Raw genomic sequence first — 14,325 nt, 5'->3', positions numbered from 1 at the left:
CACCAGAGCCGTCGCAACCTCCTGGGCGGAAAGGGCAGACGTCTCAATCGATCAGATATGTAGAGCTGCTACTTGGTCTACACCATCCACCTTCTTTAAACACAATCGGTTGGATCTGTCCTCCTCTGACCTTACCTTTTGGAGAAGGGTACTTCAGGCGGTGGTCCCTCCCTAGGGTGCTCATAATTCTCCAAAATTCTCTCCAGGTGTGCTGTCATGGGTGAGGGGAAAACACCAAGGTTACTTACCGGTAGCCGGTTTTTCCTGAGCCCATGACAGCACCCGTAGTTTTCCCTCCCTATTTTTTCTGTTTCTCACACCCTGATGTGCACTGTTTTGGGTGTTATATATATGTATATATATTGTAGGTGTTGGTTATATGCCTAACTTCTTTGGGAGGTCCTCTCAATGCCCTGTAAACAACTGAAGCGAGGGAGAGGTACCGCCCTTTTATTTCAGATGGTTTCCTGTCCTTGGTGGGGCGGATCCCTCTCTCCAGGTGTGCTGTCATGGGCTCAGGAAAAACCGGCTACCGGTAAGTAACCTTGGTGTTTCATGTTTGTGGGAACCCATGTTCTTTGATTTTCCATGGACACGCTAGAGGAGTGGGAGACATGGGATTTCCTGTAGTAGTGATAGTCAGTCCCCTATCGTTTTTGACAAAGTCGGAGATAGAATGAATATAAATTAAATATAAAACACATTTGCTTTTGCAAGTTTTTATTTAATGCAGAAAAAAAATGAAACAAGAAAACAAATAATAAAAGATAAAGAAATTATATCATTTATAGCTGTCGTTCATCATTGGGGATGTAATTTACTTTACCTTACATAATACTATATCTACACACAAACAAAATATGATTGGCTTTCCTAAATTTATACAATTTCCTTGCACTGTGCAAGTGACAAAGTGTAGTGAAGGTACAAGTCCACATGTGGCTCTGATAATCAGGAGCACTTCATATCAGGGAAGGATGGCCGCCTTTGTGTGAAGTCTCCTTAGCGTGGTGGGCTTGTAGGACACCGACTGCTTCTTCGACCTGTGGGGAAAATGTAGTTTAGCATAGAGAAGAACCTGACTTTATAAATAATGTCCTAATACAACAGTCCCTACTTTGTGGCCTTCCCTCTGCTACGAGAGTACAACTCCGGACATGCCCTCACCATCTCTAGCTGTCAGCACATGCTCGGAGCTGCCGCATGCTACAGGATCTAATACCAATATCACATCAATCATTGCTCAGAGGCAGTGTTTAGGACAGTCTGCACTTTACCCATGTTCTGCTGCCAGTGCAGACACTGCATCTGTGTGCGCTATTAATTGCTTAGAAGCCATAGTAGGTGGAAAGAAAACTCAAAATTCCTCTGCCAAGAAAGCTGTATGTCATTACTAAATGCTTACAGTGACTAGAACAGCAGCGTCTGAACCTAACGAAAGCCCATGACATTTGGGGCCCAGCACTAGTTGGGAGAAGTGAGAAAAGGTCTACCTCCCAAATCTGTTATTGCAATGCACAAGGTGGGAGGAAGCTGCGAGACATCAGGAAGAACAACCTGCTACAGTCATCCTCCCATCCCCACAAATTACCCCAGGGACAGTATTTGTCCCATAAGCAATTAAGGAGGAAAATCTCTGACCACCACATACAGGGTTGGGATTTTGTTTTGTTTTTTCCATTACATTTTGATGCAAAATTGGAGGAAGGCACCTAGTGGGATTATTACAGTATACAAGAGGGATTACTACAATATACAAAGTCTCTACTTTCACAAAATATATGGTTACAAGAGCTATGATTAGTTTATAATTCAGGTTTTGTGTTGGTCAAAAGCGTGAAAAATGCTTTGCTTTGTGTCAGTCTCCTGTCCAGATTTCCCCCCAATGCAGTTAAAGGGAATCCAGGTTTTTGCCACCTTAAGAACAGCATAACAGACAGAGAACCTGTGATTTGTTAATTACTGCTGTCATTTTGATAAAATCACTATTTTATCAGCAGGAGATAATCATCACAGGATCAGTAAACCTGCTGACATGCAGTCCACCATATTCATGAGCTCTGTATAACCCCTCCCCACCACCGATTGGCAGCTTTCTGCCTATGCACAGTGTACACAGAAAGCGGTCAATAAATCAAAGGTGTGGGCGGGGTTATACAGAGCTCAGCATTCAGAAAATTGCTAGATCCGCAGCAGATGAAACAGTCATTATCAAAACTACAGCAAGCAGCCAAGTAAGTGACATCACTGGAATAAGTACTTCTGTCCTTACATTATGCTGCTCCCAGTGTGGGTAGCAAAAACAGTGACCGATTCCCTCAAAACACAATATACTCTAGTGGGCTGTATTAAGTGCAGACGCACAGAATGATCGTTCAGCTAGTATGCGAAGTATGTAGAAGCCATTTAATGACTTATTAGCAATGCCACTTGACAGCAAATGTTTCACTTTTAAAATACCTTTGTTTGAAGAGACTCCGGAGACTCCAGCATATGTAACAGCTCGGAGTTGTCTATTTCCAACAGCATGCCTGTTATTTTTCCAGCAAGTGGTGCATGCATACTGTGTATTAGAGGATAAATCCGTTCACCTAGAAATATTACCAAAGTTAATAACATAATGCAGTGATAGCACTGCTTCTCTGTTTTTATGCAAAACTTCCAAAGTATAATCCCAGCATTTAACCAAATACAGAAATGTGATCAGAGTTAAATAGCTTCCAAAGACATGTATATGGTGCACAGCGGAAGCAGCACCGCACTGCAGTGTTTCGGAGGCCATGACCCACTCTCATACACACTGACCTCCATGCACTCATGAATATTTATAATGTCATATAAACATGTGGTGTGAGAGAAAAATGAAAAAAATCCATAAGACATCTGCAGGAAGGGAACATATCACCCTCACATTGAACATAAGGGATTTAATGTAGCTGAGAAACTAATTATAGCGGAGAAAAAAAGAAAACTAATTTAAACTAGGACGCGAGAGAGCCGACATTTTCATCTCCATTTAAGTAGTGGCCTCCTGCAGTGACAAGGTAATTACAGCAGGGAGATTTGCTGGGAAAAAGACATCAAGTCTGAGATTCGCTTACGCAGAGGCGGGGAAGTACGCTTCCAAACCAAAGAGTTTACTCTGATCAAAGCACGGATCAAAGAATCATTTTAAACATTTTGGAGCCAGTGGTCAGTGATAAATATTGGGGTTTTGCATTGATCTGATATTTATGGCACATATATTTTCATCGTAGCGAAGGGATGACAAAGCATTCACTCACATCGCCATAAGGCCATTTAACCACTCCAACTTAATAACAGGTCCAATGGATGATGCTATCTAGGCCACGTTTCAGCTCTATAGACAAATAAAATCTCTATAAACAGGATGACCATATCTACTGGCTGGGAACTCCAGGGGGCAAAGATATCCTGTAAGTTGGGGATCTCATTGAATTATGAAGGACTTAGCTGAAGGCTGCACCTTGGTTGTGGGATGTGCTAATAAAAATTAAAGTTTGTGTTTCTGTCTGGTCATTCTGGCAGACCATTTTGCTGCGCGAGTGTTCCATTTTCTCAATGGGAGTGCTTCCCTCAGATAAGCTCTGAGCCATTTCTGTGATATCAGGTTTAGTAATTTTCGTTATTCCATTTTTTTTCATGCAATTTTATAGATCGTATTGTTTTGTTCCCATTTTTTAACGTGTGTGTGTGTATATATACACATACATATATATGTATATATATTTATATATATATATTTATATATATACATATATACACACATATATATATATATATATATGTGTATGTATATATATTTATAAACACTGCCTGCTGTTCTACAAATATCTACAATTTAATAGCTCTGTTACAATTGCTCTGTAAACCGGACCCCTGAGGCCATACACTACCTGTAGTGGTTCCTTTTTTGTTATTGTGGAGTCGGCAGTGACCGTAATACATATATATATATTTCATGCGTTGGAATCGGAGGTGTATATACTATACGCTCACTGACTTCCCCAATAATCAGTCTAGAGCCGGTCTAGTAGTGGAAGCAGCCGCGACCTTGTCCATGACTCAGCCAATTGTATAATTGTCCTGACCATTGGAGGCAGCAGAGTTACGTTCCCCTGACAAACTTGTGACAGCGGTGGGATCTGCGTGATAACCCCCCTCCCACGGCTACTGTCCTTGACAACCAGTGCCAGTGGTGGGATCTGTGTAACTGCCCCGATTGTTATCCTTCACATATGGAATTACATACAATTTCAAGAAACAATACATGTTAACCTGTAACAGCATCACCATTTTATCCACTTAATAAAAATACAATAACATTTTTGTTGCAAATGTCCCCAATCTTTGTATCCAAAATATATCCTTTTCCAGGAGTGATCTTGTGCCTTCTCTCCCATTATAATGGACTTTTTCCACAATTTACCATTGATGGGAGCGTGGAACAATGCAGATGGGAGCATGGAACGCATGACCCTGTCGGCGTGGGATTTAGCAGGTTAACAGCCATGGGCAGAGTGGAGTTCCACTCACAACTGTTAGAGGCAAATGATGGCTGATTAAGTTAGCCATCATGTTCCAGCAAAGATGCGGGCTCTCTGTGCAAGCCTGCATCAAAGTCAAGGAGCCGGTGTATGACGTACCAGTACGTCATATGTCAGTAAGGGGTGAATATACTCCCCTACCGCAGTTTTCTCTGGGAGCTATGGTCGTTTTGCTCCACTTCTCAGTGACCTCACCGCTCTTCAGACTCTCATGTTCACTCTATGCTCTGTGTCTCTTTACAATGTAAGTCTATAGGGCCTAATTCTAAGCCTCGTTCTAATAATCCATTAGGTTTACATTGTAAAAGCTTCTTGTGGATCATGCAGAGCACGGTGTGACCTGCAGAGTCTAAAGATTGGTGATGTTACTGGATCCTGGATGAGTAAGCGGTAGGTTAGTATATTAAACTCACTACACTACATACACAGATTAAAAAAAAAATCTTTATGGGAGTGCTTCTCTAAACATACATATGTGTCTTTCCTCCCATTTAGCGTATGAAATCACCTTTAACAATTGTTTAGCTTATATAAATCTTTAAATGATATATGCTAAGATTAGATAAAAAAAAAATCAGAAAGGTCTAAGGGATCAAAAAAGAAATATAGGAAAACAAGTGTAGGGCATTAGTTTTAGAAAAAAAACAGAGTGAGCGATTTGCATTGGCAAATAACGCAAAAGTGTATCATGATGGGAGAAAAGGTGTTAACAATAGGCTTTATGGATACAGAGGTTGGAGAAGCTTGCCCCAAAAGGCATAAATAAAAATTGTAATTCCAGTGTATTTTTATGAATTTGATATAATGGTCATGCTGCTACAAGTTTAAATACAATTTTAAGAAACAATATATATGTTATTACCCACGTTTCTATGACACTATAAATATTCATAAGTGCATGAGGTCAGCCTGTATGAGAAAGGGGGCATGAACGCCGAAACGCTGCATGATCTCTGCACTAATCAGATGTCAATATTTGCACGAAGATGGAGCGACTTAATTTGGTGTCTGAAGAGAAAAGTGAAATGGACATCTCGGGGTATGTAATGAATTTATGGATTAAATAGACATGTGATGTACCGACTATATTTTTTATTGTACGTTTTAAAAACAAAGGGAAAGCTTAAAAGGCAAGATCATGAATTGTCAGTTTTGATGGATAAAAGTTTTGGAAGTTTTGGATACTGTGAGAAGCTGGTGGACCTGAAAAATCCCTATTGCATTTTATATAGTCACTCTGAGCCACTATTTCTACTTGCCATGATTAACCATGAGGTATAAGGTTCGCGCTGGTGTCTGGTTCCCAAGCAGATCGCATTAATATTTCTTACTTTTACAAATTGTCCTATGCATCAATCGGAAGGAGGATGTTAAATTTACACTACTCACAAAAAGTTAGGTATATTTGGCTTTTGGGCGAAATTTATGGAAAACTTAAAAAGTTCACGCTGCAGTGATATTTTATGAAAGTAGGGCATTTAAGTAGAAGCATGCAATGGTGATTCGTCATTCATCTCACCTTAAACAATGTACTGAAACAAAAGCCAACAGTGATGGGTATACCCCAACAACAAATGTCAATGTCTCAACTTGTCATGTGGCCTTGAGCATCAATTACAGCTTTACAATGATGTCCCATGCTGTTCACAAGTTAATTTATAGTCTGCTGAGGCATGTCATCCTGCTCTTCTTGGAGGGCGGCCCTCAGGTCATTGAGGTTCTGGGGTAGTTTTGAGCCTCTACACGGGGACCCAGCTGATTTCATAGGTTTTCTATGGGATTCAGGTGTGGAGAAAGTGCAGGCTGCTCCATTTTAAGTACCCCAGTCTCCAGCAGTTGTTCCCTAATGATGCGACCTCGATGAGCTGGAGCATTGTCCTGTGTTGTTCGCGCAGAGGCACAATGACTGGATTAATGATGTAATTCAAGTAGTAGAGGCTTGTCACTGTACAAAGTGTAGGGCAGTTCTGTATTGACTAGACACCTGCCGACACTAACACCACCACTAAAGGCTCGTCTGGTGGCAACAGTGGCTGATGCAGAGCGCTCTCCTTGATGTCTCCAACATGGTTGGTGGCCATAATTTCTGTTCAGCGTGAATCGACTTTCATCAGTTAACAGCACTAAGGCCCACTGGTCCCCAGTCTAGAGCAGATACTCCGTGTCCCATGCAAGACGATGACGCCTGTGCCTGGTGGTGTGGTCAAGTACACCCCCCATGCAGATTGTCTAGCATAGCACACAGACCACGCTGATGTAAATGGTTTTGAATGGTCTGACGTGACACTTGCATGCCTCTCACCTCCCTTAAATGTGCCTGGAGTTGTGCGGCATTCATCATCTGGTTCCGAAGGGCATTGTTCACAATGGAGAGGTCATCAATGTGGGATGTGGCCAAAGGATGTCCACTTCTCTGCCGTTCTGTGACTCTTCCAGTCTCTCTGCATCTCTGCTGCAACCTGCTGATGACACACTGACTCTAAGCTCAGTGGACACTTCTGTCTGAGAACATCCTGCTTTAAGCCTCGCAATGGCGATGTACTGTTGATCAATTGTGTCATCTTGGTCTCATGATGTCAAAATGTGAACAGCATGATGTGGAGGACTGTTTAAATGTCAATTCTAATTGAACCCTGAAATGTATTGGGCGATTCATGGATCAAACACCTGTTGTGAGTTTTGCTATTAAAGGGGTATTCCCATCTCCAATATCTTATCCCAATATGTAGTAGGTGTAATAATATTAGCAAATACTGCCAATTAAAAATGTAGCGTAGTTCTTCTGATTCGCTATGTCTCTTTCCTCGTGTGCAGGCATTGCAGGACCTTAGGTATCCATGGTTACGACCACTGATATAGTGACAATTAATTAGCTAGTTGCTAGTGGTCGTAATCATGGATACCTAAGGCCCTGCAATGCCTGCACATGAGGAAAGACATAGCGAATCAGAAAAACTATACTACATTTCTAATTGGCAGTATTTGCTATCATTATTACACCTACTACATATTGGGATAGGATCTTGGAGATGGGAATACCCCTTTATGACCCTTGCTAGAGGACAGCAAATTGTGCAAATAGTACTGAAACATTGAACAGTTGGACATGTGCATTCAAAAGTTTAGAGACGGTCACATTAAGTTCACCTGAAAAGGTTAGAGTGCATTTTAGGATCATCCTGATATTTCGACCGAAAGCCAAATATCCCTAACTTTTTGTGAGTAGCGTATATTAGGAAACTAGTAACTGAATACAGATGGCCTCCACAATGCCGACAGAGTCATTATGTTTTTATACATGCTCACTTTAAGCTTTATGTATAGGAACCTTTTTTAGCAACATTATAGAACTGTCTCCAACAATACACCTCAGAGACATTTTCTTTTCACAAATGTTTTCATTTCTTTTTTAAACAATAATATAGTTCTATTTTGTTACCGGCATCCTGTAATTTACAATCATGTCCTTGTTGTTTATAATAAAGTAAAGACATTAACAATACAATTACTATATTTTTTGGACAAGACGACGCACTTTTTAGCAAGAAAAAAATCTTGCTAAAAAGTGGTGCATCCTATAGTCTGGAGACAGCTTAGTATGATCTAGATCAGGCGAACGATCACGGTGTTTCTGGGTCTGAAAGACATTTCTAGAAAGAACAGGAATGAAATGAAAAATGAATTTATATAAAAATAGGAATTTGATAATTTTATATACTTTTATATATAAAATGGGGATGAGATACTAAATATTCAATGACAAGTACCAAGCATTTGTTTTTGCTCTTGTGGTGGGGCAGCTGCTAACATAGATGCAGTAAGAGGCTCCTGTCCTTGCATTCGTACAGCTGGATCCATGACCTGTAAACAGAAACAAAATCTAACAGTTTTTATGGCGCTCACTAAGTCATATTAAGGACATTATAATTTTGTTCTTTTTTGCTGTTGAAATTACAGCGACACCAAATTTATATAGTTTAATTTGTTTTTCTACATAAGCACATAGAAAAAAAAGGATATTGAGTTGCTGCAATCAAGTACCCATAACATTTTTATTTATTCTGTCCAGGGAGGATTTAAGAGCCTATTTATTTTGTGGGCCGACTTTCAATTATTATTGTGGTCATTTGGGGTCTTGTTTTTTGGGTGGTGCAATGATCTAGAAATTTGCTTTTTGTAACTTACTGGTGAAAGAAAGTCTTTTCTCAAAGCATCCATTGGGGAATATAGGACTTTGTACCATCTGGTGGTAGCAGCTATTTCCCAAACTAAAGTGTTTGCTCCTCCCAGAAGTTCTAGCCCTTCTGGCCAATTTATTTACTAGCAGTAGGAGAGACAATAACAAAAACATGAGGAACCTGTTGAGAACAATTTCAACTATAGAAAAAATAGATTTTTTACTTACCGTAAAATCGGTTTCTCGTAGTCTTCATTGGGGAATATCCAACCATGGGGGGGTAGTCTTCAGCCACTTGGAGGCTGACAGTATTATTGCATTTAAATAAAATTATACCTATACTATACCTTCTGGAGTCCGGCTTCTTCAGTTTTGTGAGAAAGCAGTAGGAGAAAAGAATTAAAGGAGTTGTCCGGTCCACAATCTATAAGTCTGCAGTCACTGACTGCAGACTTATGAATCCCCCCAGTGCACGCGGACCGGAGGGCATGTATGAGTTGTACATACTTCCAGGCAGAAGCCGTCTAGTGGATGTGGCCTCGCTCAATACACTTGTATGGAGAGGGGCCACGCCTCGTCTAGTGACGCGGCTGTCCAGTGGGCGTAGTCGACTAGAGGGAGTGGGTTCGCTCCATACAAGAGTGACTGCAGACACATCAATTTGGACAGGACAACTCCTTTAAGGCAAGAAGAAACACAACTGTACGCTCAACCGGGCAACCAAGGGAGGGAGCTGTGTCCCCAAGGAAGACTATGAGGAGGCCTGGCACCAGCAGTCGAGGTATAGTTTGCTGGGGAGGAGCCAATTTTATTTGAATACAATAATAGTGTAAGCCTTCAGGTGGCAGCAAACTATCCCCCGTGGTTCTGTGTCCCCCAATAAGACAAACGAGAAAAAAATGCCATTGGTAGGTGCTTTTTCCCGCCAATGCATGGTACAAGAAAAGGCTTTCACCAATAAGTAATTATTAATTTTCCCATCCGTGCCATTGGGGGAACACAGGCAACAATGCAGGAGGCAGCAAGTCTAGTCCACATATGCTGACCCTGATGTAGGATGCAAATTTTGCACCCTGCAAAATTTAGCAAAAGTGTGAAGTGATAACTGCATGGCAGTTTTTAACTTCAGTAGCTATGAGGCTTTGTGAAGACACTTTCACTGCCCTGGTAGAATGGACTATCATGAAGAAAGGTGGCACCTTTCCCTACAAATGGTAGGCCTTGCTTACAGTTGACCAGATCTAATGGGCTATGATGACTATGTTAACAGACCCTGTAAGAATGAGGAGTGTTTTCTTGCCCATTTTTTATTTCCCTTTTGTCTGTTTTGTGTGAAAATGGAAATTGTATGTCAAGTTGGTTGTTTAGTAAAAACGATCTGATGAAAAACAGAGTGCTTGAAAGAGGCAGTTTGATAGAGGTGGAGGGGCAATGTGACGACTATATCCAAATAATGAAGGAATATTTCCATGATATGGGAAGGAAATGGAAAAAACAAGAGGGGTAATACAATACACTCAATCACAAAACAGGAAGGCCGAAAACTTTTATTCTGATGACAAACCGTGAACAGGAATTTAGAAGACTAATTCTGACACCCGCTTGATAGATGGCCATGAGAAAATCTCCAAGACCACAGCTGTAAGTAGATCGTGTGGAGTGGACTTAGGTTGGTCGTAAAGAGGGACTATATGAGCCCCCCTCTTTACAAGAAGCACCATGGCTAACATAGGTTAGTGGACACAGAACAAAATAGTGTGCTGTAGAGAGTTCAAACAAGTCCAAATGCAGACCATCCTAGGGCATCTTTGGACTTCCAAGTTCTGTTGCAACTGCGGGGGTGACTTCGCTTTAAAGAGTAACTAAACTTTCATTATGCTTTTATAATTTTGTCCAGCATGTAAAGTTATGAAACTTTATAGCTTCAAGAACCACACTGTTAAATGAAGTGTACCTAAATTTGCAAGAGGGAGAAAGATCTTGATGAAAAAAGTCATCAGGGCACATCAGCCAGGAAATACCCGGCCCACACGAGTTAGTCTGGAGCAATGAGAGTCACTGGTATGCTCTATGCTTTGACATCCTTGAGGACTGATGAAGGATAGGAAGTGAGTGTTAGATGTACAGCAGCTCAAACTGGTTATATGGAATAATTATTGTCCCCAATGACTAACTTTGGGATCCTGCGACCTGGACACCTGGACACAAAACTAGGCAACTTGTGCAGAGTCTGGAGGCCTTGAATTTGATTTCCAGAGGGAAATCTCTGGACCTGAGTTAGGCAACCACCTTCGGGGTATAGTGACCATTCTTCTGAGAAAGATAGCAACTCTACTCCTGGAACATGAACACATGCCGGGCAGGTTGTAATGTGTGTGTTGGTCGACAGCAGGATTTTGGCAGATTCCACTATTGCTGCTACTTTTGGTCATACCCTGGTGAACTGATTCAGGTATGCATCAGTTGTTGCATAGTCCGTCAAAACGGACTAGCTGACCCAGCAAATGATGGGTGTGTCTCAAAAAAAAAAAAAAAAAATAGGATGTAATTTCAGGAAATTAAAAGGAAGTTGAAGGGTCCAGATTTCTTGGACTCTCTGATCTTGTAAGATGCTGTGTAGACTGGAATCCATTTGACACTGAAGTGGAAGGAAGATCCGCCCCTAAGAAAGGAGTGGAGCCACCACTTGAGATAGTAATAGGATGTAGAAAGTCCTGTTGCAGAGACATTTTTGATTCAGAATGGATTACCAAAAGAGTAAATGTGAATTTGGGAATATGGAATCGCTTCCACTGATGACACCATGAAACCCAAAACTCTCACGCAATGCTGAATTTAGATTTTGCTATGGCCCTGAAGGGACAAGATGTGCTGCTGGAGGGTCTGAAATTTTTCCGGCAGTAGGAAAATTGAGGTCAGAGTGGTGTTCATGCACATGCCCAAGAAGATTATACTCTGCAAGGATAAAAGATTTGGGTTGATTGATCCAACCTAAGCGGGATAGCACTCCTAGAGTGATGTGAAGGCTTTTTAGTTGTCAGCTTGGGATGGTGCTTTGACTATTATAAGTACAGGATGTCTTGGGAGGAGTGCAAGGAACCTAATGAAAAACTGTCATTGGCCTGCAGCCATGCCGAATGTGTATGTCACAAATTTGTAGTGGTTTGAACCAATCGTATGCAGAGGAGTCTGGATAATACAGAGAAGGCAAATATTCTTGATGTACGGAAGAGAATTCTGAACGTTTGCAGGGAGGTTTATTGTTTTGCCATGTTCTTCCCCAAATTTCTGAAAACAAGTTTGTGTTCAGCAAGGATGCAGAAAGGAAACTGCTTCTTTGGAGAAAAAGGAGTCTTGCTCAGTGATGTGGAGTCTCCTTGACAATCTAATGTAAAAGCAAGTCAGGATCTGACTATGGGATTTCTTCCTCAAGGAGATCCTCTCATTTAACAGATGTGTGAGAGCTGCAGACCACTAGAAGAAGAGGTCGAAAAGGCAGGAGATTCTGATTGGTGCCTGCAGAGGTCAGACCTTTGCAGTTTACGAAATCAGTCACAAGGCCATCTTGCGGCAGTTGCTATCCAAGTGACCTGGGTTGGCCAGTATGGTTAATCGACCCTGCATGATTTTAAAATACTGGATTTTTCATAATATAGGCTTGTGTGTTTTGTATTACCGTAAGTGTACACAACCCGAACCGCTGTAACATGCCATACTTTAGCTGATTTTGTCATCGCTGGCTGACAAAAGTTCATACTGAATGCTAATCATAAAATTAAAATCTCAATCATAGGCTCCATATGCCTTACAAAACCACCTTCTCAGACTCCTATGGTAATCAAGAGTTTTACAACATATACTCCTATAGTACATAAGTAAAGCTAGAAGAAACAGCTCTTATTTTCTTTTCTTTCCAATACGAAATTCTTTTAGTTTTTGTGTGTACCTCTAGTTAAAAAGTAACCACCACCTTGTATGGATAGTATCTACAGAAATATCTACTTTTCTAATGAACATTAAGCCCTTACAGATAAACATGGAGTAAACAATATGCAGACATTGCTTAAACCAGAAACCGTCAGATAATGCAGTACCTGTTGTAGGTGCACATTGTTCACAACTGGCTGCGCATTTCGTACCGAACAAGAATATTTGTATTGTGTCATTGTGCGCAGGACCGATGAGTTAGCTTGGGCCCGAGCACCAGCTGTCTGTGTACCTATATTTGCTGAGCAGAAAGCAAAATAAAGCCAAAACATTATAGAAGAAAAATACTGTGTAAAAGCGGATGGTAATACGTGAAACTTGTAACCAACATGACAAAAATATAATTTGACATTGAAGCAGTTATCAATAATTATAATGTACATACAGCAGATAAGTAGCTAAAGAGTTAATAATGCAGTCATTAAATGGAGTCTAATCAGCTTTTGCCACCCAATCCGATAGCAGCATAATTTAGAGAGACACCCTGATTCCGGCAAGGTGTCAGTCAGTGGGCTGCTTGCTGTGGTTTTGATAAAATCACAGTTTTATCAAATCATCACTATAGTACTAGTACATGTGAGCCATGTACTCTTCCATATTCATGAGCATTGTATAACCTCACCCTCACCACTGACAGCTTTTTGGGGTGTACACTGTGCATAGGCAAAAAGCAGTCAATCATTGGGGTTATACAGAACTCTGTATTTAGAAAATGGTAAAACAGTGATCTTAGGGTCATTCCATTTCAAGTGATACAAATCTATTTTTTTTACCTGACATCTTAGGATATTCATTTTCTTTAGTGTTTTTTGCACTTGTATGAGTTTACATTTTTTATCATATCTCTGGCTAGAATTAAGAGAGAGATGGGAGAGGCACCGATTTGTTTAGAATTGTACAGGCTTTAATTTGATATAGCACAAGACCATGCTGATATCTTGTTTTTGAGGAGTCAAATTCTAAATTTTGATTGGCGATTTCGAGAAAACACATACATTTTTCAAATTTTACATTTTTCACGTTTTATCATCAATTTGTCCCTTCTACTAGGTGAAATGTAATCTTGTTAATCTCTAACAACGGCCCTTTCCTTTTGGGTCAGTATGTACGACTGTTATGGGGGTTGGGGCCACCCAAGTTATATATATATATAATTTTTGTTTACTTTCATAATGTCTGGTTTTCTTGGATACACAAAGGATGAGGATGGACCAGAAGGTGCAAAAAAGTCACTTCTACTTCTTGTAAAGAAATACAAGAGCGCAATAGGGTCTTATCCAGGTTAAAAGTTTGATGAATAAACGTAAAACCGCTCACCTTCTAAGGTTGTTTGAGACAACACTTAAAGAGCCTAAAGACCAGATGCAGCAGCTTCCATAGAATATCAATAGGTAACCGGATTGCAAGTGTTTCTGTGCTCTCTGGAATTACGACACGAGTTATAGTAGATGAAATAGCAGGTTTATTGTTGATGTGTTTCAGAGTCCACCTACTCCTTTCCTCAGGACAACCATACAATATAACCTATAAGCTATTTTTGTATGGTTGTTCTGAGGAACGAGTCAGTGGACTCAAACGAGTCTACAATAAACC

General features: G+C 40.6%; 1 protein-coding gene across 1 annotated transcript in view; it reads right to left on the bottom strand.

Annotated features, from left to right (window-relative positions):
- Nucleotides 1-828: 828 nt before the first annotated feature.
- Nucleotides 829-14,325, bottom strand: part of PABPC1L (poly(A) binding protein cytoplasmic 1 like) — an 83,860-nt gene continuing 70,363 nt past the window's right edge. Inside the window, exons 11-14 of the mRNA XM_073681130.1 lie at nt 12,840-12,973; nt 8,336-8,429; nt 2,461-2,591; nt 829-1,043 (exon numbers count right to left, since the gene is read on the bottom strand). Of these exons, the coding sequence (XP_073537231.1) occupies nt 963-1,043; nt 2,461-2,591; nt 8,336-8,429; nt 12,840-12,973 (440 nt within the window). The 3' untranslated portion in view covers nt 829-962. The remainder of the gene's footprint in view (nt 1,044-2,460; nt 2,592-8,335; nt 8,430-12,839; nt 12,974-14,325) is intronic.

Source organism: Phyllobates terribilis, unplaced genomic scaffold (assembly GCF_046119375.1).
Source record: "Phyllobates terribilis strain yellow unplaced genomic scaffold, ASM4611937v1 Scaffold_5__5_contigs__length_657084704, whole genome shotgun sequence".
Classification (NCBI taxonomy): domain Eukaryota; kingdom Metazoa; phylum Chordata; class Amphibia; order Anura; family Dendrobatidae; genus Phyllobates; species Phyllobates terribilis.
This window is presented reverse-complemented; position numbering and strand designations above follow the sequence as displayed.